The 14,757-nt window shown below is 49.6% G+C and overlaps 1 protein-coding gene across 1 annotated transcript in view; it reads left to right on the forward strand.

The window, feature by feature from the left end:
- Positions 1–369: 369 nt before the first annotated feature.
- Positions 370–14,757, forward strand: part of ANOS1 (anosmin 1) — a 193,339-nt gene continuing 178,951 nt past the window's right edge. The window contains exon 1 of the mRNA XM_022559806.2: positions 370–679. Within this exon, the coding sequence (XP_022415514.2) occupies positions 482–679 (198 nt within the window). The 5' untranslated portion in view covers positions 370–481. The remainder of the gene's footprint in view (positions 680–14,757) is intronic.

The following is a 14,757-nucleotide window of genomic DNA, read 5'->3' on the forward strand; positions in this document are numbered from 1 at the left end:
ATGCCCTTGTGGGCGCCGAGGCCGTGATGCCCGAGACAGCGCCTCACATCCAGGCCCGGGCTTGCTCGCACCTGACGTTCACTGGATGGCGGGGGGGACGGGGGTCAGGAAGGAGCGCAAGCGGACCGTGGGGGAACCTACGTGGGAGCGGACCACCTGGAGAGGGGCGCACGGCGGCGCTCGGCCGGCATCCCCCTGCGCTAGAGCTCCCGGCTCGCTGGCCCTCAGACCTGCCCACGGCCCTCCGCCCGCCCCCCGTCACTCACTTCCCTTCCAGCCAATGGCGCGGCCGCCTGTCACCCTCACCCCACCCCTGGAGGCAGAGCGGGGAGGGCCTTGGCAGGGAGGGCGCGGGGCCGGAGTTGAATGATTGAACTTTCCAGCGGAGTTGCGGCGGCCGCGAGGTTCCCGGCAGTGCGGCCCCGGCGCGGAGCTGGGAGCCTCGGCCAGCGCCCGGCGCCCGCGCCCCCGACCTGCAGCCATGGTGCCCGGGGCGCCCCTGACCCTCTGCCTCTGGCTGGCGGCCTCCGGGGGATGCCTGGCGGCCGGCTCTGGCGCGACGGCCGCCCGGCGGCTGGACGAGTCGCTGTCGGCCGGGAGCGTCCAGCGCGCCCGCTGCGCCTCCAGGTGCCTCAGCCTGCAGATCACGCGCATCTCCGCCTTCTTCCAGCACTTCCAGGTATGAACCGCCGCCCGCCCGGTCCTTCCCGGCGCTGCGGGCCGCGGCGGGTGCGCACGGGGCGCGCGCCTCCCAGCCTCGCCGCCCAAACTTCTCGCCCAGCTCAGCCGGCAGATCCGGCTTTCCCTCCGCGTGGATTTTACAGTCTGGTGCGCGAACCCTCTTTTCCAGCCCCCTCCCTGCTCCCGAAAGGAAAAAGAAGCCTGCGGCATCTTTACCTAACTCCCTTCTTCCGAGGGGGAAACGAAAGGCGATTTCTCTGGGAAGGGAGAGCAGTTGTGTGGCTTCCAGGGGTGAGAGTGTGGGTTTGTTAGTTGCCCGGGACTTCCGCGCGGGACTGCGGGCTGGTGGCGAGTCCCGCAAACTCCGGGGCGCTCCGGGCCCTCGGCGCGGCGGGCGCGGCGGGCACAGCGAGCGAGGCCGGGAGGCGCGCACCGCTGCGCCCGGGGACCCGCGCGACGAGCCCCGGCCCCGCAGGTGCCCGCGGGAGGACACTTTTGTCTCTTTCGAGCTTTGCTTTCGCCCTCAGCGGGCCGAGAGCTCGCGGCCCACCCTTCGAGCCCCGGGCGGGGCACTTGGGCCAAGTCGTGCGTTCCAGCGCGTTTGTGTTGGGACCCGGGGAGGCGGTGGTGATGGTAGCTGTGCGCGCCCCAGTTCGGAGCCCCAGAACTTCCAGGTCTCGCCAACGAATGGCGTGGAGAGTAAGGGAAGGGATGCAGGGGATACGGGACTTGGAGGCGCCGTGTTTGGATGCTCTGAGCTGGCTCCCGGGGGTCAGTATCTCCCCCAGCCCTCGTAGGTTCTGTCGGCTTGAGGGTAGGAGAGCTTGTGGGAGTGTGAGTGTTGGGTGTGTAGAAGGTTCAGAGAACGGCACGCTTGGTGCTGTGGATGGCCGGGATCCTGGGTCGGGGGGCGGGGAGCGGGGGGGGGGTGATGGAGGGCGCCACAGAGGGGAGGACCCCCGCGGGACTTGCTCAGGGACACTGGCCGAGGGTGGGCGCACGGGAACCGCTCCCGGCCCCGACCGAGGCGCGTCCCACAGCTGCCTTCCCCAGCTGACCCGAGTGCGCGCACTCTGAAACCATTCACGCAGATAACCGAATTCCTCTTGTCTGCCCTGGTTCTCGCCCTCGCGTTTTCGTCTCTATCCTTAGTTGCTCACCTGCTCCAAAGTCCCAGCTTCTCGCCGCAGGGAAAACTGCGGAGGCCAGAAGGAGACCGGGGCTCCTGGGTGGGGTTCTAAGCCGAGCCCTCTGCCCTTGAGAAATAAACTGGGCGTCTCTTCCACTCGGGCGGGATACATGGGCCTTCCCAGAGGCCCTGGGGACTAAGCTGCGACAGGAGGCCATCGTAATGACCGTGGAGTTGGGGACGAATCTCCCAAGTCTGAAGCGATGTTCATTCTGGCGTGAGAACTCATGAAACCTCGCGCCGAGTGGCACAAGGAGAACTAAAAGTTGGGATCTTCGGAGAGTGAACCAGCTGGCGAAGTTTGCATGCGCCTGAGTGCGTGCTTCTCTGTGTTCTCAAAGAAGCGACATCCGGTGGGTGTCAGAGAACTCGGCGCGCTCTGCTGTCCTCGTGGGTCTTCAGGGAAAGGGAAAAGGGAGTGTGGTCTCGTGCGCTGAAATTACGCGGACATCCTGGAGAGGGCCCCTCCCCAGCCCCCTGGTTTCCAAACCGCCGACCCTGCGCTCGCAGCCACCCTCCCGAGGAGACGCCACACTCTTGTGTAAACGACAACAGAAAACAAAACGAAACGGCAGCCTGTTCCCAGGGAGAAAGAGTATCTTTTCTTTTTCTTCTTTCCTTCCTTTCTTTCTTCTTTCTTTTTTTAAATTGAATTGTCAGTTGCTGTAATTTATTTGTTTTACAGTTTCAGCGGCTAAAGAAAAAGTTTAGATAGAGCCAATTCCCGTGAAAGGCTTTTCTTGTGGTCTCTTGGCATGATTTCTCTTCGGAAGAAAAACTGCTGACAGAATACACATTGCCAGACAATCCTGATTACATTTTAATTAGCTGGGTGAAATAAGCCGCAAATTACTCAGGACTTAATAACTGCTGTTTTTGCAATCAATTGCAAAGCCATTCTTGGAGGTTTAACCCTAACCTGGTAATGCCTATCTGATTTATCTAAATTGCAGGGATTAAGCGTTCTTAAGATTTGAGAAGACAGAAGCACACACTCCTTATAAAGCTTCAAGCTTCCCTGCCCCTCCCCCTTTTTAAATAATTGGAAGGATGCGGAGGGATCAGCCTGGGGCAACTCATTACGCTGCACGTGGGATTTATTAATGGGCGGGAGAGGCTGGGCTGGTGGAAGGGTTCGGAAGAGCCCCTTCTATCAGGGTCACCCCACCCACCTGTGCAAATAAACCGGAGCAGAAGGCTGTTTCTGGAGCAGGTGCGGGTTCCCAACTTCTCCTGCACAGTTCCTGGCCTCCTTTAAAGGAGCTGCCAGGGCCAGTGACCTGGGGTAGCAGGCCTGCAGAAAAGGCTGGGGTCCAAACGTCTCCGCCCCAATTCTGCACACTCGCCAGTGCCTCCCAGCCTTGCAGCTCGAGGCTGGAGGTGGATGGAGCGCACGCGTGCCTCCACGTGGGTGGGGCTAGATCGGCTTCACTTGTCAATCATGTGGCTGTCAACCTTGCCTGATGGCACGGGGGGACTCAATACTGATGCTTGAAAGTGGGTGTGGTGATGGGGATACTGGAGTATCTGTATCCTGAATGATCTGCCCACGGTCCCCGACCTGAAGGAGCTTAGGATTTCGTACTGCAAGGGAGATGGATTCTGAACTGAATCATTGATTTCACCACTGAGGGCTGCCTCTCATTTGTGAAAAGCAGTAACGGCTAGCACCTCACAGGTTGTCAGTACCCGGCTCCACGATGCCGTGCGCAGGGCATTTGGCACGTTGCCATTTCAAGTTCACACGTATCATGTGTGCACGTGGCTAAAAGCCTGGCAACGGAGGCAGTTGGGAAGGGCGTCCTTTCCTCAGTGAATGCAGCTGAGGTCGGAGCTGTGGGGTAAGGAGCAGGGAGGTGGGCTCTGGAGCCGGGCAGATGGCGCTCTGCGTCAGGCTTAGCCACTTGGCAGATACGTAGCTTGGGGAAGATCACCTTCCTGAACTTCCAGCCTCTCGTGTGTCCGGTAGGACACCTGCCCAGCAAGGTGGAGATCATAAAACCTGTTGGGGATAATGAAAGCGATGGTAATAAAGGGGTCACCGTTCTGGGGGTCTTACAAGTCTGTCTCATTTCATCCCCACAACCGTCATACAAAGAAGGTACCGTTGGTGTCCTCCTAAGAGCTGATAAGGACCCGAGATGCTGAGACGCTAATAGACGGGGGACCTGGGTTCCCAGCAGGGACAGCTACAGGTTTGGGATTTGTTCTTATTTTTAGGATTTTATTGGTTAGTGGTTTAACTTACTTCAGAACTGGCTGCCTATTTCTCAGGCTGCAGCGCCAAATGGAAACATGTCGTCCATTACTCAGAGAGCAAGAAGTGTTGTCGAAGGAACTAAAATATAAAACTTGTTCTTTCTTCTGTGACCCTTCTCTTTTGGAATTTGCTATCCAATGCTGTTCTCGGTAAAGCATAATTTAAACATGAAGTCATTCACGTGGATCTCACTGTTCATCTTTCTCTTGTGCACTGCCAGTGTTACACGCAAACATCAGAGCATTTCACTTGTATGTGGAAAATCACCAGCAGTACAGTTTTGATGTCCTGGTTCATCCCTGGAGGGAAAAGTGGGGACCAGACTCAGGAAGGTGGGAAGGAGGACACGAGGACCCCCAAAGTGCCCTGTGTAGGGTGTGCCCAATGGGTGCCCCACAAGGGGATCTTGCAGGACATGTGTAGACCGTCATGGGCACCCGGGGTCTGGCGAGCGCATACGCTTGCTCAGGCACGGCCCTTGCCCAGTGCCCTGTTCTACCAGCTGCTGGACCAGCGCGGTGCACTTTGTTCTAGCCGGATCCTCAGGAAGCTGAACCAGGGCTCTCCCCCTCCTACGCTCAACCCATAGCAGATGGTCAGCCCCCAGGTGTGCTTAGATCTGCTTGCCAGATGCAATTAACTACCTGCATTAGGGACGGGCAATAGGCTTGTTCCCGTGGAGTCTTGGGCTGTGGCTGGCCATCCACCAAACACAGTATGATGGTCCCAGCCTGGGCCGGGGATAGCCACCGCTAAATTCTGGGACACATCAACGCATGCACGCGCCACCCTGACCCTCCTCGTGCCCACTCTCAGGCCCCTGCAGAGGAGAGAGGGTGACAGTGATTTGGGGGTGAGGTGGGGAGGCTGGGAGGGTTGGGGTGCCAGTGGGCCAGGGAGTGGGCAGCCGAGAATCTTCCCTGGGGAGGAGAGGGGTGGGGAGAGGCGACATCATGCATGCCGGAGGCTCTAGAACATGCTCCCATATCCCCTCAGACTGCACATACGAAACGCAAACTCGAATATAAGATCTTTGAGGATTTCAACATGGCGATCTCGACACATTAACCCTCAGGTGCAGGCCCCCTTCTGAGCGAGGGCCACGTGCACTGGTCATTTGTCTCTGAAGCTGGCCCCGGTTTGGGTTTTTTAACCCTTGGAAGAGGTAGGTGAAGCCCACTTGTCCTGGTGGTTCTTCATAGTCTGTCCGTCGTGTTCAAGGGTACAATGCTGACGTGCTCACTTGGGAATAACCTGCCGTGCACTTGTTTTTTCAACCTCCCTAGAAGATTAAAAAAGAGGGGAAACAGTGAAAATGTGCCCGAAATTAGCTCTGTCTCTTTTTGGGTGACTCTCATTTAACTTGAGAGTGGCCTCCTCTTCTGTGCTTGTTGGGACATTCAGGGCGGAGACCCTGCCTGTCTCGCTAGGTTCTGCTCATCATGGCAGTGATGGATCTGAGTCTCAGAGTCCTTCCACTAAATATTAGCAGACCTGCAACCTGCTCTTTCTCTGCCCGAGTTTTCTCAGAGGAGGCTCAGTAGAATTGGGCTTGGGGAAAAAGAGTAGCCCACGTGTAATAAAATAGGAAGAGTGCATCTATTTCTTTGCCAGATTTTGGGACCGGAGGGGAAAAGTGGGTGGAATCTTGTTGGAAGCTAAGTAGCAGGTTGCTGGCAGCCTTGGTCCTAGAGCTCTAGAATTTTATTAGCGTTAAGAGATTGCAGCTTAATGGGACATTATTCACTCTCCAAACTACTGCTGATAGACTCGTTTAGGTAGCTGATAAGAGATCAGAGGCTTTTCTCTAGCAGTAATTGGAAGCTGTTTGTTTTGGCAAAAGAGAGAACTAAGCTGGTGATTAACTCGCTCTGCTCAGAGGACTAGCCTCTCCTCTCAGAAAAAGTAAACAATTAGCGCATCAAAAACCTTCAGCAGCCACAAATCTGCCCCAGGCTTGCAGATTTTTGGAGGAGCGATTCTGTGGTGAACATACTCAGCTGTGGCGTGTCCGTTTGGCCTTGCCGTGAGATTGAAGTTATACGCTAGAAAGTCTCTGGGAAGAGAGGCCATCCTCAAGTTTGACCTTTGTATTTCCTGGTCTGGGTCACTGGATCTCTGGCTGTGTTTCTAAGGATTTCTGAATTTGACCCAAACTAAACATTAGGTTATTCATGGCAAACTTTCATGTTTTTAATACTGCATTTGTCCTGGAACCGTGATTGACAAGTGTATCTTATTGTGACTATTACAGAACATTAGGAAAACACATTAGAAAATACTTATTTATTTCTTTGTGCGCTGTACTATCAGAGGAGAAATATATTTATAATCTATATATGTTTACATATTGAGTATAGTATATGTTTATATATATTTCAATATATTATATTAATAAAATACATACATGTATGTATGTTTGGAGACCTACATTTAAAAGTTAAAGTTAATGTTGTTGGTTTAAGCATTCCCACCTTAATAACCTCCTAACTTATAATTTTTTAATGTTTTTATGAAATAGATTCATCAGATTTCACTGTATAACCTACCTGGGTATGCTTCGGCAAATGGGCATAAAACTTTCAGGCTCGGTAAAGAAACTTATCAAAGTGTCGGTGGGCATTGTTTGTATTCGCTCAGAAATGGAGAAGCTGCTATGTGTGATTTGCTGTTGCCTTCCAGAAACCTGATTCTTACACGGTTTTGAGGGTTGGGCTTGGGACAGTAATCAATGAAGCGTATCTGTATTACTGAGAGACATTTTTTATATGCACAATAGTACTGGTGAAAATAGCAAACGCCCTGTTGGAATGCTTTGTCAATTACCCCATAACTCATACTGTTGGTGCAGTGTCTGAGCTCCAAGTCCTTTCGAGTGCTGAAGCCAGCCACCTTTCAACATTTCCACTCACCCTGCGCTCCATATTTTGAAAGTATGTTGTCTATCAACATATGGCCTTTATTAAGTATGACCTAGATTTTCCTCTTCACATTAATCAAAGATATCCATAACTCCTTCAAACTTCAGATCAGCGTGAGGTCGCCCACGTTACCACAGTAGACTGATAAAACTGACATTCTTGACATTTTAGTTATTTTTGTACCACCTATCTTAGGAGAACGTGTAATTTGTTTTGGAGTCTCTGAATATTGGAAATGGGTCATAGACACCTATTCCTTCTCGGGAGACGCTGTTGGTGACTTTCTGTCGCTCACCCCGCCAGCCCCCTGGCTCCTGGATCGGCAGCTAATAGCTTACAGCTGCTCCCCTTGAGAGACTAACCTTTAGCCCCTTGGCACCATCTTGCCAGCAGGGCAGTGTACCCTCCTTCCCTGATGAGGGCAGGTCATGGCCATTGGCTCACCGCTGGGGGATACAGGAGGCCAGCCCTCTGCTGGGATCAACTCTGGTACAATTTATGCTCCAAAGCATTGCACAGGGCCAGGCTTATCAGGTCTCTAGCCGAGACCACATCCCTACTCAGGTCCTCCTGCATCCTTCCCTCCCCTTCCACTGAGAGCTTCCCCCCGATACATCACATTCACAGAAAGACCCCTTTCAGCCTCAGCTTCCAGGAAACCCAACCTCAGACACCTACCTTCAGATACCTCATCGAATTCAACCCTTTTGTTTTGCAGATCAGATAGCTTGATGCTTATAGGAATGATTCATTCAAGCACATGCACATAACAGATAGTAGAAGTAAAGGTATAACCCAGCGTTCGCAACTCTCAGCTCAGACTTTCCCCACTACCCCCTTTGCTGGTTTTCTTATTGTTTATTGTTTTAACTTAATTTTTATTTTACACTGGAGTATAGTTGATATACAGTGTTGTGTAGTTTCAGGCGTACAGCAAAGTGAATCAGTTATACATATACATATATCCATTCTTTTTCCGATTCTTTTCCCGTATAGGTTATTACAGAACATTGAGTAGAGTTCCCTGTGCTATACAGCAGGTCCTTGGTGATGCTGTATTTCACATACTGAATGGTAGTGTGTACATGTTAATCCCCAACTCCTAATGTATCCCTCCGCCTCCTTTCCCCTTTGGTAACCATAAGTTTGTTTTCTAAGTCTGTGAGTCTGTTTCTGTTTTGTAATCCACCATTCCCTTTAAAAAAAAAAAGAACGTGAGAGTTTATACAAATTAAAAAAAGAATCCTTCTAGACGAGGAAGCACGTTGAGTCGGTACGTTTTCTGTTATTTGAATTTAGCTTCTCTCCTGATGATTTCAGTAAAGAGTCTCAAATCTTGATCCTAAGACGTAAGCACCTCATGCGCCTTCATTGCCTCTGTGAAAAAATATATATTGTCGGGGCTCCGTGTGCTCTGGTTCTGCCTATCCGCAGTTGGTTGAATCCGCCAGTGAGGAACCCGTGGATACAGAGGACCGGCTATACTCTCATTATAATACGGACCGGCTGTCCGTATTACATAACGGACTTGAGCATCCACGGATTTGGTATCCACAGGGGTCCTGGAACCAATCCTCCACAGATCTCAAGGGAGGACGGTGCTGTTAAAGCCAGCTTGCAATAGTTGTCTGGTAGGTGGACAGTAGGTGGGGTGAGGGGACGTCATTAACCTCAGTACCCCTGGCAGGTCTAAGAGCAAGGCAGAGAGGACCAGTTAGTTCAGATATTAACCAGCTTTGTGTTTACTCAACAAGTGACCAGGCTGCCACATCCCCCGGGACCTAGAGTCCCCTCCATATCTTTAAAAGATTATGCACATGGTTTCAAAATAGCGAGCGGAGGCATTTTCCCTGATGGTGATGGAGAAGGTTGGATAAAAGTGGTTACCCCTGATAGCCGATGAGTAAGGAAAGATTTATGGAAGCAGTGTTTATGGCTCATTTTAGTGTAAATCTCAGACCGTAGATGCTGGGTCTGTTTCTCCCTTAAAAAACAAAAAAACCCCGCAAAAAACGTCACTTAAATCACTTCTACTTATTTCAGCTAATATCGATGGATTGCTGCAATTTCAAAGATGAGGTGGTAAAATCCCTAATCCTGAGGGATTTATAGTCTGGTAGGGGCTGAGACTTGTAAACAGACCACTGCAGTCCACAAGGGAGGGCTCAGGGAGAGTTATCTGTGTGAGATCTCAGGCTTGTTGCTGTAGGGGACGTGTGCTAGGGGAGATGACACTTGAGCTGAGCCTCAAAAGCTGGGCTCTTCCAACCGTAGAACAGCCAACGTGAGTAAATGCAGAGTCTTGCAGGAGTTTGGTCTGTCTGTTGGGGGCTCTCGGTGGCTCCTAATGGACGGGATGCAGTGTCAGCCCGCCCAGCCAGCAGCCAGGCCTTGGGAACTTGTTGGTAAGAGCTGTGACAAATCTCAAGTGCTGTGTTCTGCAGGACGGGTTGAGAGCAGGCCATCCCACTTGGAGGTGTCTTCCTGCTTCTTGCTGATGTGGTTGGACATGAGGGCACACTACCAGCTGCCCTCACGTTACTGAGTTGATCTCTGTGGAGATCCTCGCCAGCACCCCTAAGGAAAAGCCCCCGATGAGCATAAAAAGGAGAGAAGGGGGCTGCTTCTCCCATCTCCCTGCCGTCATGCTTTGGCTTATGGAAGGACCCCAGTTCCGACTGGTGGGGCTGGATCCTAAGTAAGAAACTCTCCTGAATCACTGAGCCACAGGTTAGAAGGTATTGAGCGTTCATCGCATTTTTTTCTATCTTGGTGCTGAGAAAGTAGTTTCACATAAAATATCTATTTGACCTTCACAGCAACTCTTTGAGGTCAGGAGTGTTATTTTATGTTTACAGATACGACAACTGAAGGTTGTGAGCTATTGGGAAGTGAGATAACCAAGTCTTCGTAGCAGAGACTCAAGCCCTAATTGTCATGTTCCCAAATATTTATAGTAAATGATCTGCTTCTCAGCATGTTGACAGTGAGAGAAGACAGGGTGAAAATGTCAGCTGTAATATCATCGACAATCATGGAGTTTTGGGGGGAAATGGACCTCCATGTCTCAGTCTCTCCTTGCCTCTTGGAAGTACCACTGCATCACGAAGTGGCACAGCTGTGGACGATTGAAAGGTTGCTGGTGTGATAGAAAAAAACCATTAAAAATATCAGTCCATCAATGACATCCACTGTGCATCTGTCTATCCCAGTCCTTCCTCCGACCAATATGGATCTGTCACACACAGTTGATTTTCAGGTAGCTTAGATTCTGGGGACCCAGCATAAGTGATACGTGCTTCCTGCCCACAAAAGAATTATTTTCTACGAGAGAGAGGGAGAGAGGGAGGGGCAGACATTTACACAAATAGTTGCAAAGAGGTGTTAAAATGAAGAGAGAGTTATAATCATGAACCATCTTTTAAATCTTTAGAGAGAATTGTTTAACACATTATCATAATTTCTTAGATGAAGATTTTTTCCCCCTTATAAGTAGATTTTGTTTAGGTCCACCCAAAATCCCACTCGTCTAGCAAAATAGAGTAGTATTGTGATCCTTGCAGGAATGTTTCACGAACAGCTGAACTCCTTGATGCCATGGAGGGTGAGTTTGTTGTCTGGGAATGACAGAGGTCTCAGGGCTTCACCCTTGACCTTCATTCTTGGCTGCCATTGCTGTTTTGTACAGTGGAGGGACACATTTGGAATATTTGCAAGTGGTGTTCATGGCTTGTAGGTGTGTGACAGCTAGTTCTAAGAACTCAGTGTGTCATAAGTTTTCTTGCTTTTGTTTTGGTTTTGGGAGAGTGTGTGTGTGTGTGTTTACATTTTATCATTCTTTCCATCATCTCTGTAAGATATAAAAGTTGGACAATAAGGAATTCTGAGAAAAGAATTTAGAAAATTCTCAAGGCTGCACATGAAAAGAAAATGGTGATGAATTGGGGTTCTTTAATCCCCCAGAGTGCAAAAATCTATCCTCAGGGGAATCTAAGAAACAATGGCTCTTCAAGAGGGAAGAAAAGCTCTTAATTCACATGCTATTTATCCTTTTGTTTTAATTATAACGTTCGTCATTTAATAAGCTTTTCGGTCCAAGTGATTAATATCCTGCCAACTTGAGAAAATAACATTATGTTAGAGTGACCTCAAAATATATAATTTTGTATTTCATATTACCTTCCTACTTTGAAAGATAAGGCAGATATGCCGTCGCCACTGCAAACAGTCGAGTAATGTCTGGTGACCGCCATCTTCATTTTAGAGAAGTGCGGGTTCTTACTGGCGTGCATAGGATCTCAAATAACCTTCAGAGAACAAAAATGGATGTTTCCCCTCAATTCAGTATCTGATTATCATGGATGACTTTTTAAATTTCATAGCTAATTTCTGGTTATATCCAAAGAAGTGACAATTTTATAAGTCTGTAAGTGAAAATACAAAACAGAGGGTCCTTTTAATGAAACAAGAAACATTAATTTTGCACAGTAATCCATCACCTTATGAAAATGTCGTTAATCCTACTGGTGCTGGGGACAAGAAAAATGATGGGAATTCATTCACTTAAGCGACTTAGAGCTCTTTTCTCCATATTCTGTTTGCAGTTTACACCTTTTTCAACCCACTCTAATATTCTAATGCATTAATAATTCTTACGTGTGAAACGCATCACAGTGTTTTTGTTCTTCCTGTCTCCCTCCAATGCAAATTATGGTCTTGTCTGAGGACAAACCAGGTGGATCACATTCTTGGGAGATTACTGACAGCTTCTCTAAAAGAAAGACTGAAACAGTTGAGAAATTCTAAATGAAAACAAATCTAAAGCTTTCAGGTTAAAGGTGATTTTACCTGTTACTCATTGTGTCTCACTTGAGTTCATATAAATGGTTCATCTGATGTACGTTTATCAACTGTTGTTTAATTCTCTGATAATGCGTAATTGAGAGAGACAGCACTTTCTAGACTTAAATAAATGCCTCTATTCCTGTCTTTAAATGCCTACACTACTGGAATGAGTAGCACTCTTTTGAAATTTATACTGTTTGTTATACTTTGTGGACTGGAAACAAAATTGACAAAGGCTTGCAATAGTGAGAGAGATTTTGAAGAGGATGCACGTCTTGTAGTGCGATGTCACCCCAGCCGCTGGACAGGTTTCCAAGTGCTGTTATAGCAACCCAAACATGGCAAGGATCCTGGCATCTCAGGATCATTAGTTTGCTTTCCAACGGATGAGCAGACCCGTTTAGAATGCAAATACCAAGACCATTTCCAATCATGAGGGAATCATCACCACCACCATCATCACCACCATCATCACCGTCATCACCACCATCACCACCACCACCACCACCACCACCACCACCACCACCATCACCACCACCACCACCATCACCACCACCATCACCACCGTCATCACCACCGTCATCACCACCATCACCACCATCACCACCATCACCACCATCACCACCATCACCACCATCACCACCATCACCACCACCATCACCACCACCGTCATCACCATCACCACCATCACCACCATCACCACCACCATCACCACCACCGCCATCACCATCACCACCATCACCATCACCACCATCACCATCATCACCACCATCACCATCACCACCACCACCACCATCATCACCACCGTCATCACCATCACCACCACCATCACCACCGTCACCACCATCACCGCCATCACCACCATCACCACCACCACCACCATCACCACCACCACCACCACCACCACCACCATCACCACCGTCATCACCACCACCACCACCATCACCACCATCACCACCATCACCACCACCACCACCATCACCACCACCGTCATCACCATCACCACCATCACCATCATCACCACCACCATCACCACCACCATCACCATCACCACCACCACCATCATCACCATCACCATCATCACCACCATCACCATCACCACCACCAGCACCATCATCACCACCGTCATCACCATCACCACCACCATCACCACCGTCACCACCATCACCGCCATCACCACCATCACCACCATCACCACCATCACCACCATCACCACCATCACCACCACCACCATCACCACCATCACCATCACCACCATCACCATCACCACCATCACCATCATCACCACCACCATCACCACCATCACCATCACCACCATCACCATCACCACCATCACCACCATCACCACCATCACCACCATCACCACCACCATCACCACCACCGTCATCACCATCACCACCATCACCATCACCACCATCACCATCATCACCACCATCACCATCACCACCACCACCACCATCATCACCACCGTCATCACCATCACCACCACCATCACCACCGTCACCACCATCACCGCCATCACCACCATCACCACCATCACCACCATCACCATCACCACCATCACCACCATCACCATCACCATCACCACCATCACCACCATCACCACCATCACCACCATCACCACCATCACCATCACCACCATCACCACCACCATCACCACCATCACCACCACCATCATCACCATCACCACCATCACCACCATCACCACCATCATCGTCACCACCACCATCACCCTCACCATTATCATTATCACCATCACCACCATCACCATCATCACCATCAAAGCATTTGAAAATATGACACTGTTCCCTGAGAAATCTCTGTACAAACAATTCTGTTGAGATACTCACATTTCCATGCCTATCCATCATGACAGGCTACTTATTTTTGCCCCTGCTTACTGATGTCTGTCCTTCCCTTGATGGCCATTCCCCCAAGAAGAGGGTTTTGCTCACCATGGAGGAGAAACCTTGTGTGAAACAAGGATCAGAAGACCCCCCAGGCATCGGGGGTGGCCCATTCTTGCCCAGCAGTCCTGCCATATGGATGATTCAAATATAGGTAAAGTTACGAGCTGCAACATAGCATACCTTGGAGCTTGCTTTCTGGAGTGGAAGTGTGTTAGCGATAAGGATGCCAAGCTTATGCAGAAGTTACTACTTTCAGGAACGATGAGCAGAAAGTAGGAGACCGGTCACTGTTAAAACGTTTTGGTAACTGCGATTTCTTTACATTTCTTCTGTGGCAAGGAAGTGCAGAGAAATCACCCAAGATGCTGTCCACGATTAAAGATAGTCATTGTTTGAAGGTGAACACTTTCTTGGCTTCTCATTTGCTCGTTCACGTTTTGGGCTATTATAGCCGTTCAGAACTAGAACTTTGCCTTTAAAACCTAAAATATGTACCCCAGTTCCTTTCTTCCTCTTTTAGACATAGGTAGGCCCTCGGTAGAGGTTTGGCAAGTATCCCTGGTGCATCTTTGACTAGAAATGCACTTTCTCTCCCTTTCTGTCACCCCCTCCTCTCTCCCTCTCCTTCCTTTATTTCGACACTTGGCTGTACCATTTTGAAAGCAGCACAGCCAAACCCATTTGCTGATCATTCCAGAAATGGCCTACATCTGGGAAGTTATTTTCCCATTGGGCCAGAATCTAAAAGAAAGTACGGAACATCTTTTGTTGTTTCCACATTTTTGTATCTGGAATTATGAGATAATGTCCTCACAGCTGCAAAGAAATAAAAAAAACCACTTCTGGACAGGATATATTCACTTGTTAAGTATCACCAGAGAGAAACCTATTTAGAGGTGAGACTCCATGAGAACAGACATCTCTTTGTATTTTGATGTTTCTGTCATACAG

The sequence above is a fragment of the Delphinapterus leucas genome, chromosome X (assembly GCF_059928025.1).
Source record: "Delphinapterus leucas isolate spDelLeu-1000000601 "Yukka" chromosome X, BTC_Dleu_Yukka2, whole genome shotgun sequence".
Lineage (NCBI taxonomy): Eukaryota > Metazoa > Chordata > Mammalia > Artiodactyla > Monodontidae > Delphinapterus > Delphinapterus leucas.